Here is a 22365-nt window from a genome sequence, read left to right on the forward strand (position 1 = left end):
AAATTATTATAATAATTAATAATTATCTGATAATTATTAATTATATTAATTTATAATTAATGCGTTTATAACATTTAAAACTTCAGCACTAATTTCACTTAAAATTAACACTGAGATTAACTTTAACTCTCAGTTAAAGTTAATTAAAGTTAATTTAAGTTAAGTTAAAGTTAAGTTAAGTTAAAGTTCATTGTTTTAACTTCTGATCCATGTGAGAATAGAATTTTTAATGTGATGATAAATATGTCTGCTTGGGCTGAGAATGATCCACTAATTGAAGAATATAAACTTGGCTTAGTTAATAGAATGATAAATTGCAGGCAGAAAAATGCAATTCATGAAATTTAAATCCAAGGCGCAAAATTAGATTAAAGAATTTAAAAATTATGGTATATTTGTCGGATTTATGACATGTTTTCATATGAACATTTTTGTATACATTTTTGTTGAAATTATTTGTTACCTGAATCATGGAAGTGCGCGAAGTGAAGGTTATAGTGGATGAAGTGGTGAGCGGAAGACCATATCCAGCATCAGAACTGATGCCACCTTTGAAAAGTAGTGACATTATTAACCATTTAAACTACGACTGAAGATACCTAACATCTCAGTCAGCGTTTAACTATTGTCTTACCCGCGTCAGTAAGTGCTTAACTATTGTCTTAACATCTTCAGTATGTGCTTAACTGTCTTAACATCTTCAGTAAGTGCTTAACTGTCTTAACATCTTCAGTAAGTGTGTAACTATTGTCTTAACGCCTTCAGTCCGTGCTTAACTACTGTCTCACGATGCTTAACTATTGTCTTAACATCTTCAGTAAGAGCTTAAACTATTATAGTGACATCTTCAGTAAGTGCTTAACTATTATCTTAACATCTTCAGTAAGTGCTTAACTATTGTCTTAACATCTTCAGTAAGTGCTTAACTATTGTCTTAACATCTTCAGTAAGTGCTTAACTATTGTCTTACCAACGTCACTTAACCTTATGAGGCACTTGAGACTGTATAAAACATATAGGACTAGTAAATTTTGTAAATTTCAAAAAAAAAATCCATGAGTTCAATATTCCATTAATCAATTTCTTATAGCAAATTTTAGATGGAATAAGCTGCTGTAATTTCCACCTGTATACTTCAATTTTTTGTAATGCGAACTGTACGTCTCTTACATACCGGGTATTCCAGGAGCTCCCTAAAGGAAAGTGAACATAAGTATTATAAAACAATTTGAATGATTCAAATTGCGAAATTTATTATATTAATCTTTCAGTTCATGCGAAAAATAGTTTTCTACTTGTAATTTCCATCTCTAATGAACGAATAATAAGTTAACGATTTAGGAAGCGAAATCGTAAAGATAAAATTATTGAAAAGAATTTCGTCATTCGTTGTTGATTTAATATTTTCATAAGTATTCATAGTAATTTTTTAAAACACTTATAACTAATATCGTACGTTGTAGAAATGTTTCCTCAACAGCTGGTTCATTAAAAATATTTTAAAAATAATGCACCAGTCCTGCAAATAATAAAGAAAAAATATATTCGCCATCAATTTTGATACCCAAGCCCCAATAAATTTAGTTAATTTTTCGCCGTTAATTGTTCTATTGTAACCAGCAGTCTAGCCTCATAAAAAATACCAGTCTAGATTTATGTATGATCGCCGAAATAAAATCTTAATCATTTTCAGCACTATAATGAATTAAACAGCCATGCAATAACATAATTTCTCAACATATTTTTATGATGCCACTACCAACTTAAAATTCGGCTCTACTATTCCTGAACCCATAAAATGATCGTCGGAGGTAGCTATCAGAAAAATTATCGGGTAATATTATTTATAAACAATTACCTACACACTTTCTAAACAAACCACGAGCAAAGAGTCGCCGTAGCACTTATACGCTCTTTTGTAGGGCCAAAATAGATCAGGATTATTCAGGCAAGTCAGAAATTATACCGTTTTATTTTATTGGAAAATTACTCTCTACTTTTTCCAAACCCTCATCGGTTGCATAATTATTTAGTACATATATAGTCCGGTCATTCTGTGCATAGACCTAGAAAAAATTGCAACAGAATTTCTTTTTGTGGGGATATTATCCTCACATAATGTAGTACTTCCAACAAAAAATGTAAAAAAATCTAAAAAAAATATAATATAATTTAATTTTAACAATAATTATTATTATAATTGAAATTAGAAATAAATAATTCCAGGCATTGCCTGAAATTCCCTTACCCGTTCGCCAGGGGGTCCAGGGGGACCCGGAATTGGCATGGTATTGTGCCCAGAGTAGGAGTCCCCACCAGGAGGCCCGGGAGGCCCAGGAGGCCCTCGGGGTCCAGCTGGGCCTGGAGGGCCCGGTGGCCCCGCAATGCCGCTTCCAAGTCCCGCGGTCCCAATGTCCCCGGTCTCGTCTGCGCCAAAAACGCCGCTGAAACCCGGCTTCTTTCCGGGTCGGGCCTGGCGTGAAGCGTAATTTATATTAATTGTTAATGAGTCACTAGTACTCGTTACTTAGTTGGTATAAGTGTAGTATAATTATGAACATTATTAAGTGAACTACTGATTAAACTGATACTGATTAAACTACTACTGTACTAGAAAGTACAGGGTTAAGTGAAGCATAACCTATATTAATTTTTAATGAGGCATTAATCATTACTAAGTTGGTATAAGTGTAGTATAATTATGAACATTATTAAGTGAATTACTGAGTAAAGCACTAGTAAGTACAGGGTTAAGTGAAGCATAACCAAGATCAGTATTAAATGAAGCATAACTTATGTTAATTTAATTGACGCATTACTAAGTTAGGTATAAGAGTATTTTAACTATGAACAGTAGTAAGTGAAGTATTAAGTGAAACACGAGTAAGTACAGTATTAATACTGTACTTAGCATAACTTATGTTAATTTTAATTGAGGCATTACTAAGTTCACTATGTATATGGCATAACAATGAAAAGTATTAAGTGAAGTATTGAAAGTATATTATTGTGTGAAGTATTGAAGGTATAAAGTAGTGTTAGGTGAAGCATAACTTATAATAATTTAAATTTAGTTATTACTAAGTTCAGTATAAGTGTAGCATAAATATGAACAGTTTAACTTTAAGTGAACTATTGAGTGGAATATGAGGGACTACAGTAATAAGTGAAGCAAAACTAAGATCCGTATTGAACTATGCATAACAAAGATTAAAAGTAACTAAAATAAAATAAAATGTTGATAATTGATGCCAATTTACTTAAATAGAAATTTCTTCATGTAAATAGCACTTTCATGGCATACATCAAGCCATTTAACCGTTAACTTCAACAAAGACGAGTGCCTCAATACTCACCACGATACCAAAGAGGCCCCCGTCCACATAAGTGGCCCCACGGCCCATCCCGCCCACAGCCCCTGGACCAGGAGGCCCCGGGGGGCCTTGCTCCCCCTTCTGGCCCTTGATGCCCCCCACGTCCCCGTCAAATCCTTCAATTCCTGATAACAAAATTATATTAATATGTTTAACAATAATATTAATAATATTTAACAATAGTGTTAATAATATTTAATAATAATATTAATAATATTTAATAATAATTTTAATAATATATAGTAATAAAATTAATAATATTTGATAATACTATTAGTAATGCATATTAATAATATAATTAATATATAATAATTAATAATCCAGTTACATTCATTCTAAAAGACGCAAGGCATTTTCGACGAGAACTAATAGACTTTTTTATCAAGGCATTAAACTAATGGATATGGAAACGATTTTTAACGAAACGTGAAAAATAGTGAACACAGATCACAATAATGTTGATAAATATGCATAAATCAAATTGATTGTCATAAAAATTATACATAAGTTACAATATTTCAACTACAAAAATTCCAAGTTAATCTCGAACTCAGCCTCAGAATCTGACCTCCGGGAGGCCCAGGTGGGCCCCGTGGGCCCGGAGGACCCATAAGGCCTCTGAGGCCCCGCCGACCCGCCTCTCCGTCCCCTCCGGCGTCTCCTTTCTGGCCCTGAGGCCAATCAAAAATTAAACATATAAATAAACAAAAAGTTTTTACATTTTGGCTATAAGTGCCAAATTTCAGTAAAGGTTGACACATCAACGTGGAATCGTTGTAATATTATACTATGTTAATTTAATCTAATAATAATCAATGATAATAATAATTAATAATTTAATAATAATTTCACTTTGTGTTGAATTCATTTGGACTTCATATAGGCCATCAAACAAGCAATTATAACTTTCATGTACGGTTATTATAATGCCATCAGACGCACAATATAAGCTAGGGGTCAGCCAGATTTAATGAATCGAACAACGATACTTCATGGATATTTAATATAAATAGTGAGCTGAACTGACATTGAGGGCAAATTTGTTCAATCTTGGTCCAACGACAAATAGAAACAATCTTCGTTTGTAAACTAATCCTGTCGACCTATAATGGTATAGGTTTTAGCTCCTGTTTCAGACAACTCAAACCAGCACCATTGTTGTTTTCAGTAGTCAAAAACAGATTTTTAGAAGTCATAGCTGGGGTCAACATTGTTTCTACGAAGGTAGGAACTGCGATAACGCGGGCCTTGGCGAATAATTTTCACTTTTAGTGATGTAATAAAAGCGTTTACTGTGTTGTCAGGAACTTCAATTGAATTATTCATTCTAGGGAATTAAATTCACAGCAGGATCGACTTTGATGGATTGAATTCTGATTTAATTTTGCTGTTTTTGGGAAATTTAAAAAAATATTCCAGACTTTGTTGACAATAATGTAATTATCTATAGTTAGTTATATCATTAGTTCGCTTAAATCACGAGTTTACATAGAATTTAAAAGCAAAGAAGACGTCATGAAAATTCCTTATATCTTCAAGATATCTTGACTATATGATGAATTAACTTGGCGAGTTCATCGCTCTCTATATATTCATATGAACCATTTCTTCTAAGGAATCAAAAACTAAACTGAAGTGACCGTAACTCACAAAAATGTATTTATCCACTCTAAAATATATTTATTTATATATAAAAAATATATATTTATATAAAATATATTAATTTGTCTTAAATAATAAAATGTAAGATATATTATATCCATATAGTTTTATACATAGTATATAATAAGTTATCTATATTTATCCACTGTTTCAAGGCATTTAGAAGAACCAACCTTGATGACGACCACCGTGCCGTTGGAGAACGACACAGGCCCCGGGGGGCCAGTTTCTCCCTTAGCGCCTTTGTCTCCAGGCTCTCCTGCCTCTCCGCTGGAACCGGGTTCTCCCTGGAGAATTTTCAAATTCAAATTTGAAACACAGTTACAAAAAAACAATCTTTGATTGTTTTTTAGAGTTAAAAGTAAGAGATCAATATTAGCTTCTAACTTATATACTCCATTTGTCATAGATTCCTTTTCTGAAATAGTGTATACACTAATTTCTCAAATATATTATATTTTAGCGAAAGTTTGTTTGTTAGTAGCTGTATTTGGACATCTGAATATGTCCTGCTAATATTCGAATAATATATAGAGGAATATTCTAATATGTTCGTAAATGCGTTAGCATTCGTTTTTTCTTCCACCATAGGTGCGTCGTGGCGATAATAAGCAATATCATGTCATTAAATCTTATGTAGACTTCGTTGTCTTTCTCGGGAAATGAGAAGCGTCTTTAGAGGCCACGATTTCATTGTATTCCTTAGTATCCTCTAAGGAATTGTATTCCTTAGTATCCTTAGGGCGGAAAAATCGGCCATCTTTTCTTGACGAAGTGAAATGAATAAAATAAATCACCATGATATCGGTGATTTGGTGACACGAACGATCATCAATTGTTTTTTCCCTAAGCCTGTTGTTACGTTTGCTGGTCGTATCTCTTTAGAGTCACAGCTAAGGGTAAAGATGGGCAGAGACGAGACTAGAGGTTTGTGGAACTGTATTTTGTGGAATCTGGTATACAACTGAAGGACAAAGGCTTGATGGCCTTACATTGACATACTATTGACAATATAGTAGTTCCATTTGAATTTGACCGTAATACGTAAACACGTAACATCTGTCACAAAGTTGAAGCGAATGGCTGTTTGATAACCATGTATTTTGTATTAAATAAATTACTGGTAAACAAACTAATGCCATGCACATAGCGTCGATGTGTCTCCGGTATGACCTAATCATCTTGACTCAATACAAAATGTCTTCCACGAGCTAACTAGTTAACTTAGCAAATAAAATAAAATATCACTCGTCAGCCATCAATTTAAAAATGAAGAGTGTTGAATAAAATATGTCTTATACATGGTTAATCAATAAAACTTACTCGAGGGCCCATATTGCCAGTGGGGCCTTGGGGCCCTATGGGTCCCATTGGGCCCTCCTCTCCTTTGAGGCCCATGAGGCCAGGCATCCCGGGCTCTCCGGGCTCCCCTTTTGGTAAGAAAACTTCCACTTTCTTTGAAACTGTAAATGAAAAGCTCCCATTACTTTAATTTATGACATTAATTACTACACAATTTTTGAAATAATGAAAATATTTGCATGAACTGATTCGGTTAAAAAGTTCACCAATAACATAGATTAAATTTTGGGTCATATATTTCACACAAAAGCCTATTTTTATAAATGTAACACTCATTCGATTATTGGGAACAATAAATGAATAAATGATTGATAAACACAGCTCAGGTGAATAGCATCGGAGCCGAATAAAGGGACATAATCTTGTTTTAAACATGAGACACGATACCAGAGGACATTCTTCGGGTGCATGCATGCATGCATGACAATTTTCGGGACAATCCGCATGCATGCCCGTTGAAATTGATCGTAATATTTCGGACCCGATGCATTGAGACAATCTACGGGACAAACCGCATGCTTGCCCGTTGAAATTGATCGTAATATTTCAGACACGATGCAATAGGACAATCTACGGGACAATCCGCATGTTTGCCCGTTGAAATTAATATTTCAGATCGAAATGTCATGTTACTGATACAGAAGTTGCGGCGATGCCCAACTCACCGTCCCTGAGCTGCTGCGGACCTTCAGGTGTCATGTCGGTGAACCGCTGGATGGTTGACATGACCATAGCGTTCACCTCTTCGGGACTGTAGAACTGGGACCCTTTGATACCTTTGGGACCTCGGGGCCCTGGTCGGCCGACACCGGTTGGCCCAGGATCTCCTTTCTGTCCCTTCAGACCCACCATCCCATCCAGACCTGGCCGGCCCGGAATGCCATCGATTCCTGGAGGTCCGCGAGTGCCTTTGTCGCCTAGTCGACCAGCCGGGCCCTGGATGCCCTGTAAAAAATAATTTCAAATAGGTTCTTTTTATAAGGATTTTAAACATTCATCGTAGCAATTATTTTCATTATAAACAGTTCCCTCAAAATTGCAATTTCTTTCATGGAAGTACATTCCGAATCAAATTTTAAACCGCGTCTGTATTGAAGTCTGGAATTATCTGTTAAGGTAAAAATCTTTTTCTATTGAATTTATGTTTGTTATGTACAAGGAATAAACGGAAATCATTGCAATCTAACGGAAGAGCTAAAACAGTTAATATTTCAAGTTCTAATTCTTAGTCAATAGTTGATTTCAAAATGGAAATATTTCAATATTTCAAGCTCAGAGTTTGAAAGTATTTGAAGACAATTGATGTAATTCATGAGCAAGATACATTATTTATTATTCTTGCTTAAAAAAAATATATATAAAATACCAGGATTTTTCACTAATTAAACAAGTCATCGTTTTAGTCTCCTTAAATGCCTTTTCCCTATGATATTTATCATGATATCTTTAACAAACCTCATTGCCTTTGTTCCCCTTCATCCCTTCATATCCCCGCTCCCCTTTCGGGCCCTCGGCCCCTTTGAGCCCCGGTAACCCTGGTGCCCCCGGAAGGCCCGGAGGCCCGGGAGGGCCCATCACCCCAGGCATCCCGATGGCCTCCACGGAGGTCGTTTCCGCCATGCCGTCCATCGAGGTCATCTGATGGACAGTACATAGACATTGTATGTTATCACTTATTAGTAAATAGTTAACCGTCCATCGAGGTCATCTGATGGACCGTACAAAGACTTTGTATATAAGGATTTATTGTATGATAGTCTAATGATGATTAAGTAAATAGTTAATTTTCTTTACTGATTGTACTTGTATTGCAGCAAATTTTTTAACTGATGCATGGAGCTTTTCTCCGAAAACGCTTTCATCAAAGATGAAATGACTTTACTCTGAATTTTCGCTGCTTTTAAATTTTTAAAGAATAAATTTGAGCGAAAGAAATGAAACAAAGCTCAATAGATACATACACGTTACTGCAGCGTTCATACTTCTTCGGTATCACTTGCCTAAAAAGCATTCAAATGTTTTCTATGATTTCCTAAAATAAATTTATTTCCTAAAATTTAAAAAATTCCTTATTCATAAATTTGGTGTAGTTTGGCAGAAGCTTCTCTTTTATGCAAGTTTGATTGAAGACCAGAGCATGCTTTTTATTAACAATCTTCTTGTTCGTCTTTTCAATGAGTCGAACCAAATTTCTAGCTGGCGCCGGGAGATCGAAAAGCAGGTTTCCGAATGACATTGATTCGGAAACCTGCTAAAACCTAATTTTAAGCTAATATTTTTAAAATTGTATCCACTATACCATTCATATGTTCTTCTGTCATTCCCAAAATTTAATTTTAAGTGTTGCAAAACCTTCACCAGCTTGATAATGAAAATTGTATTTTCGAAACGTCGCAATCTATTAAAATGTCATTCGGAAACCTGCTTTTCGATCTCCCGGCTCCAGCTAGAAATTTGGTTCGACTCATTGAAAAGACGAACAAGAAGATTGTTAATAAAAAGCATGCTCTGGTCTTCAATCAAACTTGCATATTCATAAATTTATATATGTATATTGAAAAATACTTGTAGCAATTGTCGCTTAGAATTACGAATCAAGCTAAATATTAAAATTTACCGAGTAAATTTAACACGAAGAATTTCACTCAATATTTAACAGTGGGAGATACAACATTTCTATCAATTTTGTCAAAAATCCTCTCCTTCATTGACAAAACTTTAAAATCTTAAGCATGCTTAAAGTAGAATTTTACCCCATGTTTCATCACAAGTAATCTAATCTGGAGACACTCACCGAGTAACCAATGCCGTTTCCCCAACTCGGCTGTATGGAGACAAATTAAAAAACAATGAAAGATAGAAAACCATATATATAGTGCGAATATTTCATCAAGAATTATTTTAAAGTATTATGGAAAAAATTCTGCATAAAACATGAATACTTGACTAACAAGTATTAATAATACATGTTTCTCTGAATTAAGTCACTTATTAAGTAAACGCAAAAATTTTAGTTTAGTCACCGTCAATCCATATTAACTTTTGTTTTGTTTATGGTGGCATCCCTCACCTTCCTGCCACCAAGTCGTATTTATGAAACTTGTTTCTCTGAATTAATTCACTAATGAATTAAACGCAAGAAATTTAGTTCATTCAATATCAATCCATATTAACTTTTGCAGTATTCATTAACGGCATTTCTAACCTTTCGTCCACCAAGTCCGTGGTCCCCGCGGCCCATGGCAATACCGGGGTTGCCCGGTGGCCCCGGAGGACCGGGCGGGCCTACTGGGCCCTGCTGCCCGTCCGTCCCGGGCTCACCTTTGGGGCCCTGGAGTCCCTCCTTGCCTTGAGGGCCCACCTCCCCTCGCTCCCCTTTATCACCGCTGCGCCCCGGCATTCCGCGCTCCCCTTGAGTTCCGGGGTTACCCTTCAAAAATGACAAATTGGATTTAGATTTGACTTTAAAATACAACGGCATTAAAATGAACTACAATTAAAAATTATTGATTCAAAATAAATGATTTCGGTAAATAATTTTTTAGACTTACGCTGAAGTCTTTTTAGTAACCCAATTCTACAGTCGATTTAATTTTATTATATCGTTTTTTTCTCGACATTATTTTAAATAAGGTAATTTTTAGCACATTCTACGTCAAGCACACACCGATATTTTACGTCAAGCTCAAAATATTTGATTTGAGAAAATCATAAATTTTTTGTTCAATAGGTACATATTAAATGACGCTAAATATTCCCTAGTAATACCATAAAGTACTATAATGTAAATCCCTAATAATACTATATTCCCTAATGCTGATCCATCAATTTCTATTATGTAAATAATTACCATTTTTTAAAAGGCACTCACCGAGAGTCCGGGAGCTCCAGGTTTTCCATCACGGCCCCGGATCCCGGGTGGGCCCCGCGGGATGTGTGCGGTGACCAGGTTCAGTAAGTGGCTGGTGTTGCACCGACACTGGCCCAGTGCAGTGTCACCCATGGGGCCACCTGTCATGGGCCCGCCTGTCATCCCACCACCTGCGCCCGACCATTCGCTCTGGTGACACAGGAACGAGTGACGTGTATACAATTTAATTCACCCATGGGGCCACCTGTCCTGGGCCCGCCTGTCATCCCCCACCTGCGCCCGACCATTCACTCTGGTGACACAGGAACGGGTGACGTGTATACAATTTAATTATTACAAATTTATTAATAAATGCTAAGGACTCTGAAGTTTCCAGGTTTTTTGCTTCAATACTGAGAGTGCGATAGAAGTAAGGATAATCCTGTGTAATATCAAGTCAGAATCGTAATGGCCACTTAATATTCACTTAGCTATTCTTAGCTAAATTTAACTTCTAATGTCCAGTATATTAAGGCCCAATCCATGAGATATATGCAAGACGGCACAGGTCGTATCTATTGTACTTGAACGTCGAATCTTATTATAGAATCGGAACTTGTTCAAATTTGTATTTTACAGATATTTAAAGATGCATAGTCAGCTATTTTGTATAACTTTTTTTACAGTTATTTATATTATTTGGTTATTTGTTGATTTTTTTAATCGGATCCCGATTCATTAGTTAAATTTTATATTTGTTGAATGAGGAGATTGTGTACATGGATAAACAACTTGAAAATCTATTGCTAAAATTCAGTTGAAGAACAGGATCAACTTATGAGTGAATTACAATTAGGAATATCAGAAGGTGGAATGAGTGGCTAAGATTTACTTTGAATGATTTTTAAAATGTGCTTGAATTTTAATTCAGATCGTGCAAATGACTGATACAGTGATACATTTTCACATTTACAGTGAAAATATTCTCAAGTTTTAGCTATGATGGGGTTTTCACTTCCTTTAGCAACTATCACATTGCTCGGGATTTTTTCACCTTTAGATTCGAGGACAACATAACCCAAATCCCGTTTGATAAATTACACAAAATAAGTTACCTAATCCTTGCCCCCGTTCATCCATTACCCGTTAGTCTTACTCCAAAAAGAAAATTTCACATCCACGTAAAATCCCCATCGTTAATTTCACATCCACCCATCCCCACACACTATATACTGAAAAGTCAATACTAGCACAAAAAATAGTAAACGTTAAATACTATCGTAATAATAAAATACTAGCAGGTTAACCCGGCGTTGCCGAGGATCGGTAATTCCTACATTTTTGTAATCTCGTCATTCCCGCTGTCCCGATTCAGGTAAATAATAATAAAGCTTTTTTTCATATTAAAAAAGATTCTCATCGATCCAAAATTTCACACTGAACTAAAACTCCTATCTGAATATCGATACAAAATATGGAAGAGAATTTTGCGTCTTTGAATTTAATCGTATGTTTATTCTCTTATAAATACAATTTCAATTTTACATCAAATAGTTTCCTTCTAGTTTTGTTGTGCCATACAAAACTTCCAACAACAACCATACAAACAAGCTTTGAGTCGCATATATCAGTTAAATGCTTATTTCAAAGCTGTATGAATTTGAATGAGCTAGGATCAAAATTTTTGTGCAATATTTATGTACTTATAATCTTTTTCTGTTAACCGCGTTTGGAGGAAGTATGTAATTAAGGGCTGCAAAATATCAGAAAAGAACGAATAGATAATATAGAAATAAGGTAATTAATACGATGTATACACGACGAAGATTTGCAGAATTTATTACGTTTAAATCGCGAAATTTAATTATTTGTAATAATTGTAATTATTTAATTATTTGTCGTATAATTTAATTTTAATTTGTATTTGCTTCTATTACGTTTAAATAACGAACTTTACAAGACAAGCTACCATCTCGCATATCAAATTATAGTTAAAATCAAACGTGTTGAAGTGCATGCAAAACACAAATGTTTCATATAAACGAAAATTCATTATTTCAAATATCCTAAATTGAGATTCAAAATTAATACTGAACGCATTATGGATAAAGTTTATTTAGAAGCATTTCTGAGCTTAGAAGAATTTGTTAAATCATAAAAATTATTTTTGTTTTGATGATTTGAAATTAACGCCAACGTACATACCAAGGGAACGAATAATCCAGACGTCTGCGCATCAAACAGAACGAAAATGTTAGAACTTTCGATGAAATTGTATTCAAAATAGAATTATACTAAAAAATAGCATTCAAAACAGCCAACGTGATGGCACCGGAAAACAATCTGAAGTAAGAAGATTATACTCAAACTTCCCGCCAAAAGCCTACAAATTGTTCATTTAATGTGAGATGAATTATTCTGGCCGAATTTAGTTAAAAACATCAGCAATCTTAGCGCAACAAAGAAAAGTCTATGGTAAAAAGTGGCCCATTTCGCCGATTGTTTCCGTCTCACGCTTTGTCGGAGACGCGAGCAATGGCTGCTGGAATGCGTCACTTTTTCAGAGTTTGCGAGGACGACAAAGGAGAATTTAGATGAGAATCTCAAACTCCACAGAAACTTTGTGATGATGTATAAATTGTTATCTGAAGTTATAAAACTTTTATTTCAAAAAGCGGTACTCGCGATTAAATAAAGAAGGGCTGAATTTGAGGTTTCTGAAATCCCAAGGAAAATCTAAACGAGGATTTCTTACACCGCTGGAATCTATATATTATGTAATTCTAAAAATTTAGCTTGCAATATCATGAATTTTTATTATATTTTCAAAAGAACTAGATAAATATTCTCAAATATTTGACAGCAGCACCAAAAAATTAGTTTGGCCGTTAAAAATTGGTAAAATGTTACTATCTGCTCTGAATACAAAGAACTTTAGTAATACCAATGATAAATGCATTTGTGCTGGCTAAAATAATTTCGTTTGGAAAATATTATGATTATAACGTTGAAAAAAATTGATCTTCCCCGACATAATATTACTGCGGTAAACTATGTTGTTTTTTTCAATGTTTTTCAGTTATATGTACAATTTGAAACAGGAAATTGTAATTATTTGTTGAGTAGATTGAGCTACGTTCAGAACCAATACACGCTTATCATGGTTAGATAAAGTCATGCTTGACGTTACGTCGTCCGTCTATCACTCTTCATAAAATGGAATTCAGTGCAAATGCCGCAGAATTTCGAATGGGTTTTCGATGTGACGATAGTTTTGCAATCTTGCTCGACGTGGAAATTTGAATTCAGTCATGATTGCTTGAAGGCTATCGAAATTTATCTGTATATTACAATATTAGTTGTTTTAGGTGGCTTTCGAATTAAGGATAAAAAATTTCTTGCCTAAACTCATGACAGAAATTGATATGTGATATCTTAAAATAAAATGCTGACCAGAATTTAGAGAATTATTCACCAGGCTTCTTTCATTATACAATTTCATGAAGAATTAAATAAAAAGTGTATGCCAATATATACTTTGATATTCTTTTTCGGCAATTTTTCCAGCAACATGGAGTAAATTTTTTATGAAGTTCACAGCAAATTCCGAGAATAGGAATGCTTCGATACATTTTCATCTGAGAACGTGCTGGTTTATTTAAAAATGTATATGAATCACCGAGTTTTACAATTTAATCATGAAAATTGGACCCATTTTCAAATACACGACATGTTACTTTACGGAACAATTATAACATTGAATAATAATATGAACTAAATTACGTTATTAAGCAATGAGTATTAAAATAAATAACTGATATTAATTGAAAGTATGAAACTTACCCTGTCGTCATAATAGTTGAAGTCGTCTCCTGGCGGCGATGATCGGGATAAATGAGTTAAATTAATTAAATTAATAATGATTAAAGTGTCAGGCACAATTAGGTAAATCTCTATATATGCAGGGTATCCCAAAACTTTTTAATTAAATATATATCATCGTAGAAGTAACATATTTTTATTCATATTCACAATTTATGTTTTTTATTATTTAAGGTATTTAAGGTACAAAGAATTTGGAGCAATATTTGTAAAACTTTTAAATTTATGTTTTTTTGAATTTTTTTGAAGTAACAAATTAATAAAGAGCAACAACAATTTTCCTTTGAACAAATACCTAAAAAATAGAGATATATTGTGAATAAGAGAAAACTAAATTTTGTTTATTTAAAGCACAGAAATAACCAATTAAAAAGTCGGGTACATTTTTGTGGGAGACCCAGTTTAGTAAACATTAATTTTTTTATTATAAATTAATTTTTTTTCAGACAAATAATGTGCAAATTAGGATGTGGTCTCAATCAAAAGATCTAAACCACTTTTTTCTTTTCATTTGCGATCTGATTGATGAAATAATAATTAAATAAGATGATGAAATGAAGTAATAATGAAATAAAATAACAATGAAATAAATTAATAATGAAATGATGAAGGGAAGATTTTTTTCAACGGTCGGAAATTTACTTGCATTTTAGGTTGGGATTTTTTCTTGAAAATAAACGAATTCGTACACATGAATGAATTACTGGATGGAAAGCAAATTCCAAATATTGAATACACTATATATGTAGAAAATATAAAAAAATGTAATGTTTAAAAAATTATTAGCTGGATATAACTTTAATTAGGGCACCTGCTAATGCACCTGAAGGATATTTTGATCATTATTATCATTATTTAAAAATTAACTATGAACCATCATTTAAATGTAGGTAATAAGGAAAATTTAAATACTATTCCCTAATGTAAACCATACATACATGTATATTAGCTGTAAAATGAATTGCCTTATTAGCTATAGAAATTTGCAGTCAACGGTTTAACAATTAAGAACCCGCTATTTAAACAAAATAGACATAATTCCCTCCGTAATATTATCGTATTGATAACGAAGGACATAATTTAGATTGTAATATTGGCATATATGTACAGAATGAACATAATAATACGGTAACATTGAGGTATTAATAAAAATTTAACATAATTAACTTGTTATATTTTAGATGTGATACAAAATAGACATAAGTAATTATTTATGTAATAGATGTGTATTGATACAAGATGTACATAATCAGCACTGTAATATTAGAGTATTGATACAGAATGGTCATAATAAGCACTGTAATATTAGAGTATTGATACAGAATGGTCATAATAAGCGCTGTAATATTAGAGTATTGATACAGAATGGTCATAATAAGCACTGTAATATTAGAGTATTGATACAGAATGGTCATAATAAGCACTGTAATATTAGTGTGTTGATACAAAATGGACACAATTAGCAATGTAATATTAGTGTATTGATACAGAATGGACATAATTATTAATTCAATATTGTAGTTTTGACTGCGAAAGTACATTATTAATAATATAATATTGGAGTTTTGACTGAGAAAGTACATTATTATTGATATAATATTGGAGTTTTGACTGAGAAAGTACATTATTATTAATATAATATTGGAGTTTTGACTGAGAAAGTACATTATTATTAATATAATATTGGAGTTTTGACTGAGAAAGTACATTATTATTAATATAATATTGGAGTTTTGACTGAGAAAGTACATTATTATTAATATAATATTGGAGTTTTGACTGAGAAAGTACATTATTATTATTATATTGGAGTTTTGACTGAGAAAGTACATTATTATTATTATTATTATATTGGAGTTTTGACTGAGAAAATGCAATATTATACTGTAATATTATTGACGCATATATACCTCGTCCTCGCTCAGTCAAGCCGTTGGCTGCCTTCCCGTGTAGACCTTCGAAGCGATTAGGACGACCTGCATTTAACTGGAAAAAAATTCATTATTATTTGCATGATTTAGCTTGATTTAGGATATATTTCTATTTTTCAGCTATATTTTCATGTGACTGTTATAATCACATAAATGGAGAATAAAATGCTTTAAAAAACTTTAAAAAAAACACGTTTTTCTTGTGGACTAAAAAATAGAAAATAAATTATGGCTCGCCCCAAAAAACGTGTGTCGGGCAGATTTATGATTAAAGCGAAAAGCACAACATGATATATATATACTTTACTGAATTACGCTAATTTAGGTCTTTAATTGCTAGTTTTTATGATTGTATCTGTAATTGTTAGGCGAAAATAGCCTGCATGCCGAATTTTAGATCTCTAGAGCAATTAGAAGTGGGCTAATTTTTGTTGTCAATGTTAACAACAAACAAAAAACAAACGCGAAGCTGAGTTAAGAAAAACGTGTTAAAAACGTGTTAAAAAGGAATTTAGTCTTCTGATGTAGGTAGTAATGGTTTTTCAAATCGATGCATAATAGAATAATTTCAAAAATATGTTGAATATAAAATTAAAATTGCATACATAATTCTAAAATGTGTGGAATAAAAATTTCGGTAAATAAATAAACTGATGCAAAAAAAACTTGGAGGTGAATTTTAATAATTTAGATGAAAAAAAAATTTATACTCATTTTTAGGTGAAATGAAACAAAAAATAAATCATAGTATGTGTCCAATTGTCCAGGCGACTAAATAAATCTTTTCTCAGTCGAGAAAGTCGTTGCCAATCAAATTCAGGGGCACAAAATTCCAAAATTTCAAGTTTTTATTCGCATTATCTTACAAATTTAGCTCGATTATTATCGTTGAAAACGAATAAATCTAAATTAAATAAATAGAACGGAATCGAATAGATCAAAACTTCTAGCTCCTCGTAACACGGATAATTTTTTTCATTTCCCTGCTGCCTTTTGGAGGAATTTATTGTTTCATAATATTAAAAATGTAAAATTTAAGAAATAATAATTTAGTTATAATTTTAATTTGAAAATCTGGGAACCTTTTGTACTGAGCGACAAGTGCTTAATTTCACTGAAATTTTTCTCGACATGTAACCAAAGTTATAATAAAAAAATGCATCAATGAGCACAGTTCAACATCGAAAAGTTGAACTTCGAGAAGTTAAACATCGAAAAGTTAAACACCGAGAAGTTAAACATCGAAAAGTTGAACATCGAGAAGTTAAACATCGAGAATTGGAAAATTGAGAAGTTAAACATCGAGAAGTTAACATCGAGAAGTGAAGTTAAACATCGAGAAGTTAAAAATCAAGATAACCACTGCTGTATTCTAATATCATATATCGTTTTCCCCATGCGCGAAGAGAGCCAATTAGAGAGCGAGACCATGCAGAGGTTGCAGTGTCGAGAATAATACTGCAGAGCGCAAGAGAAACACTGGCTTTCCGGCCGACTGCTTCAATAGAGGCTCATTCTGCCTTTATGCTGAATTGTCTATTGCATAAACCTTCATTCATTAAATGTATGCAACTGCTCGCGCACATGAATCAGTTTTGCAAGCAGATGCACAATTTTTCATATTTTTAATAACTTGGAAACAAAAATATTATTGATGGACACTATGCCCAAAAAATTCACAATTTACCATCGTCTTATGACCAAGAAATTTTATATAAATCATATTTATACTATTTACCGAAAACTACTGCACAAAAAGCATTGAATCAAAACTTCTATACGTAGAACTAAAAAAATTCTATTCGTAAAACTAAAAATAATTAACCATAATTTATACAAAATATTGCAATTAAATTTTGGATTTTGGGACGAAATTCAGACACAACCAGTTTTGAACATCTTTCAAATATTATTTTCATCCAACATTAAGAGCGATCATACATGTACCAATCATTGACTAGACGAAGTCTTGCACGGTTGTTTCAAATGTTAATTAACTATGTTAATTAATAAATTATGGAAGGCTTAATGATGCCTTTCATCATGATATTAATGATTTCAATGTTTCATCAAATAATAATGTTAATAATAAAGTGTTAATTTATTTAACTTTGATACGTTGGGGTTGCACTGAACAGTTCTTACCAACAACAGCAGATAATTACTTATGGTTTACGATATAAAGTTGCTAACTGCAGCTGTAGCAACTCTTTCCGCGATGGTATAGGAAGAACTTGAGACGCAAGCTAACGCGCCGAGAACGTCAAATTCGGATGAGCTCAACAAATTTTGTATCATTTGGCAACATTGATATTACGTAGAGTTTTGTTTATGCTTCTTGCCAATCGCGGTTATATTAATGTAGCGCTGAAATCAGTAAAGTTGAGGCATAACTGAAGTCAAATTCAGATGATGCAACTCCGAAGTCAAGTTCAGTTGATTCAACACTAATGTAATCACGTTTACTTGCTGCGACACTAAAATCTAATTAGGAAATCGGCTTTTTACCACCATAGAGCAACGTTCAGTGAGTGTCGTTATAATTGTATTGCATTAGTTATCTATGGATAGATACAATTTTGTCAACGTTACAGTGAAAAAACTGACAAAAAATACAAAACAAGTCTTCATAAGAATTTTGATTGAATTGTTTCCTTCGCGCCGACTTTTCTGCCATCAAAATAACACTGAATTAAAGAATTAAAAATCGCCTAATATATTTTCAATGATATGACAATATCTTATGACGAATAGAAATTACAAATGAATATGTTAATTAAATTGTAAGAATTATCTTACCATGCCATTCTGTTCTAGAGCCTCGACTGCCCGAGGTTCATCATCGTACCATCCGAAAGCCGCCCCCGCTGATATCACCGCAACTAAAGCTAGCACCACCACCAGCACTAGTGCTATCACTAGTCCCGATGATCGGGACAGTCCGGCAGCCATTTTACCTAACCATCAGGGGCTAAATTAACTGCAATGTACGAACAATATATTGTTAATAAAAAGGTAATTTATTTTATCATGAAACATTTTACCTAACATTTAAACCATAAACATAAAACATTTTTTACCTAACATTTTACCTAACATTTAAAACATTTATCATAAAACATTTTACCTAACCATCAGAGGCTAAATGAACTGCAATGGGCGAACAATATATTATTAATAAAAGTTAATTTATTTTATCATGAAACATAAGGAACTACTTGATCAATTAATGCCACAAGCAAAAGTTACAAGAAATAAAGATGTTTCAGATTTGAAAAAAATAACATGGAGACGAAATTGAAGTTTTTTGACTGAGACGGGGAGTGCGACTAAAATTTTTGGCACTTGGAGTTAAATTGTGACGATTTCAATATTCGTTAGATACAAATGAGAAAAATTCTGACTAGGCAATCAATATTATGGAAACTTCATTCAAACTTTTCTATTAAGAACTTCTTATTGGCCTTCGTTTATTGATTGAAATTTTTGTTCGTTGATGGCTATAGTAACGTTGTTAATTATTGCGATAAAATGGTCTTTAATATACCCAAGGTTCTATTGACTTGAATATTTTCAGGTATATATTGAATATGAAGGATATAATTCGAACATGGCCAGATACACATGGCCAGATACATTGCGATTTAAACATTGAAACGTGGCCAGATACATTGAAAAATTCTGTAAACTATATAACTATATGTAACCATAGAAAGTTTCGGAATAAAGTGCAGCACTTCGGGTAACAAGCACTTGGGAGTTCCATGCATTGAGAATTTTGAATCGTTATTTATTTTTTCAAATTCGATAAACGTAAAGATTCATCATTTCTTTGACGATAGTTATACGCAATTTTTTTGCTACTTTTCACATTTGAGATTCTCCATGTATTTCCTTTGAAATTAAGTATTTTAAATACAAAATGTACATGAAGTAAATTTTTTAGAAGTCCACATCGGAAACATCGAAAACAGCACTTTTTACTGGAGCGAAAGTTTACACGTGCGCTTCGTCTCGCGAGTCACGAGCTTCTGCCGCTCTGCAGGCCTATCTCATGATGTCTAGAAACCTCCGGGCTTTTGGGTGTTTTCGTCTTCTTGGGCAGACACATGGTCTACAGACACATGGTCTACAGACTATATAAGACCCTGTGGCGACATGCGCTGCAGATGGCGTCTTGGAATCGGATAGATGGCCTGGAAATGACTTCCGGCGGATGAATGCATCAAGTGAATAATAAATTAATGCATGCGTGCATTCAATTAATGCATAAAATTATTTTTTTTTGGTATGTCGAATGTCAAATAGATCGTAAAAATTTTTAACGATTATTGAATAGATCAACGGCATTCCTTGGGTTTTTCCACATGTGAGTTTCAAGTCCAGTTTACCGACGATTTTCGGTGACGCACTACAAAATTTCTAAAAATTTTGAATTCAAAATTAATTCGGAAAAGTGTCTCCTAGAGAGAATTCTAACGTTAACAACCATTATCAAAGCAAGTAAAAGAATTACTTCATCAATCAAGTAACTTCAATGTGATGTAATAGTATCTTTGAATGTGTAGTAATCATTTTCTACACAATAATCATTTTTCATCATCACTTTCTAATCGTCACTTTAATGGCCTTATCATCAACGAATTTTTTAGAATTTCTCGCTCCAAGCAGCACCAATGCAACATTTTTAATGCATGCAATATAATTAAAGAAGGATTACATCATTTCGCTGATTATTAAATGATTGACTGTGGCCAATTAATAAGGTTCAATGAAAACAATTCACGCAACCTAAAAAATCCAACTTATGCAACCAAAAACCAAATATATATTTATTTTAGTTTGAACCCACGACCTGCATTTATTATTCATATTTATAATATTATTTACACTTATATTATATTTTTATTTATATATTAATATATCATTTATAACCAAATTAATAAATAAACAGAAATCATCATACTATTTACACCTATATTATATTTTATTTTTCTATTAATATATCATTTATAACCAAAATAAGCCAAAACCAGAAATCATCATCACGCAATTCATATCCACAATTTCAGCCCATCACTTTTACTATCCCTCGTCCCAGCCCTCGGCCGTCAATACGAGGGAAGCTAAGGGCCGCCCGCCGTCTGTAAGCCCTCGTGTAATTACACGTCGGCGCCACGACGCCTTCAGCGCCTGCTGCTGCCTAGGCGCCTAACTGGGGCGACGTTTTCTCCTCTTACAGCCTAAGGAATTTATTGGTTTGGGTGACGATCTATTAGGTTATTTCAAGTATTATTATTGTTTTAATTCAATTAGAAATTATTATAATATTGGAATAATAATAATAATAATAATAAATAATAATAATAATAAATAATAATAATAATAAATAATAATAATAATACATTTACATTCAGAAATAGTAATACGGACGCTGTATTGAAAAAACAAAAGCATTAACGAGAGCACCCTGAATGGATTAAAATAAAAATTCATCACCTCAACCAGCAGACAATCTTCTAATAAAACCATCATTTTCAGCACGACTAACAACACAAGCACGACCAACAACACAAGCACGACCAACAACACAAGCACGACCAACAACACAAGCATGACCAACAACACAAGCACGACTAATGGGCTGAAAACAAACTTGAATTCAAATCGTTAAATTTACAAAATTCTATAACCATCTTGGTCTGGAAAAGTGCTTTCAAAAATGTAAATAAACCGACAAGATGACAATTGAGAGCCAATGACATAAAAATATATTTCACAAAATTTGAATAGCGCCCAGTATTTATAATTGAAAAAAATATTAGGAACAAAGGAACAGGCCAGCGTTGCTAAAAAAATTATTTCTATCATTCATCGATAGAATTATTATACAGATATTATTATATTAATTATTAACAGATTGTAGAACGAATTAGCCTGCAATTAATTTGCACCATGTTTTAATTTTTGGGAGTAAAAGAAGTTCATGCTATGATGTAAACTGAGTAGTTAAATAATGCAGGAATAAACGGCCGACATGCAGGAAATTACGAGCCGTAAAGAAGCTATTTGAGCGCCCCAGCTGTGTGGTGTAACTGGGGGTGGTGATGTGGGGTGATGGTGGTGATGTGGGGTGATGGTGGTGATGTGGGGTGATGATGATGATGTGGGGTGATGGTGGTGATGTGGGGTGATGGTGGTGATGTGGGGTGATGGTGGTGATGTGGGGTGATGGTGGTGATGTGGGGTGATGGTGGTGATGTGGGGTGATGGTGGTGATGTGGGGTGATGGTGGTGATGTGGG

At 33.3% G+C, this 22365-nt stretch overlaps 1 protein-coding gene across 1 annotated transcript in view; it reads right to left on the reverse strand.

Moving 5' to 3' along the window:
• LOC108682925 (collagen alpha-1(XVIII) chain) overlaps positions 1–19041 on the reverse strand; it is a 29728-nt gene extending 10687 nt beyond the window's left edge. The window contains exons 1-16 of the mRNA XM_018172182.1: positions 18861–19041; positions 16041–16116; positions 14092–14120; positions 12454–12477; positions 10270–10458; positions 9604–9828; positions 9193–9222; positions 7854–8036; positions 7064–7343; positions 6360–6499; positions 5210–5323; positions 3943–4045; positions 3357–3499; positions 2249–2473; positions 1175–1193; positions 464–549 (exon numbers count right to left, since the gene is read on the reverse strand). Coding sequence (XP_018027671.1) covers positions 464–549; positions 1175–1193; positions 2249–2473; positions 3357–3499; positions 3943–4045; positions 5210–5323; positions 6360–6499; positions 7064–7343; positions 7854–8036; positions 9193–9222; positions 9604–9828; positions 10270–10458; positions 12454–12477; positions 14092–14120; positions 16041–16116; positions 18861–19013 — 2019 coding nt within the window. The 5' untranslated portion in view covers positions 19014–19041. The remainder of the gene's footprint in view (positions 1–463; positions 550–1174; positions 1194–2248; positions 2474–3356; positions 3500–3942; positions 4046–5209; positions 5324–6359; positions 6500–7063; positions 7344–7853; positions 8037–9192; positions 9223–9603; positions 9829–10269; positions 10459–12453; positions 12478–14091; positions 14121–16040; positions 16117–18860) is intronic.
• Between the last annotated feature and the right edge of the window lie 3324 nt (positions 19042–22365).

The sequence above is a fragment of the Hyalella azteca genome, unplaced genomic scaffold, assembly GCF_000764305.2.
Source record: "Hyalella azteca isolate HAZT.00-mixed unplaced genomic scaffold, Hazt_2.0.2 contig6408, whole genome shotgun sequence".
Classification (NCBI taxonomy): Eukaryota; Metazoa; Arthropoda; class Malacostraca; order Amphipoda; family Hyalellidae; genus Hyalella; species Hyalella azteca.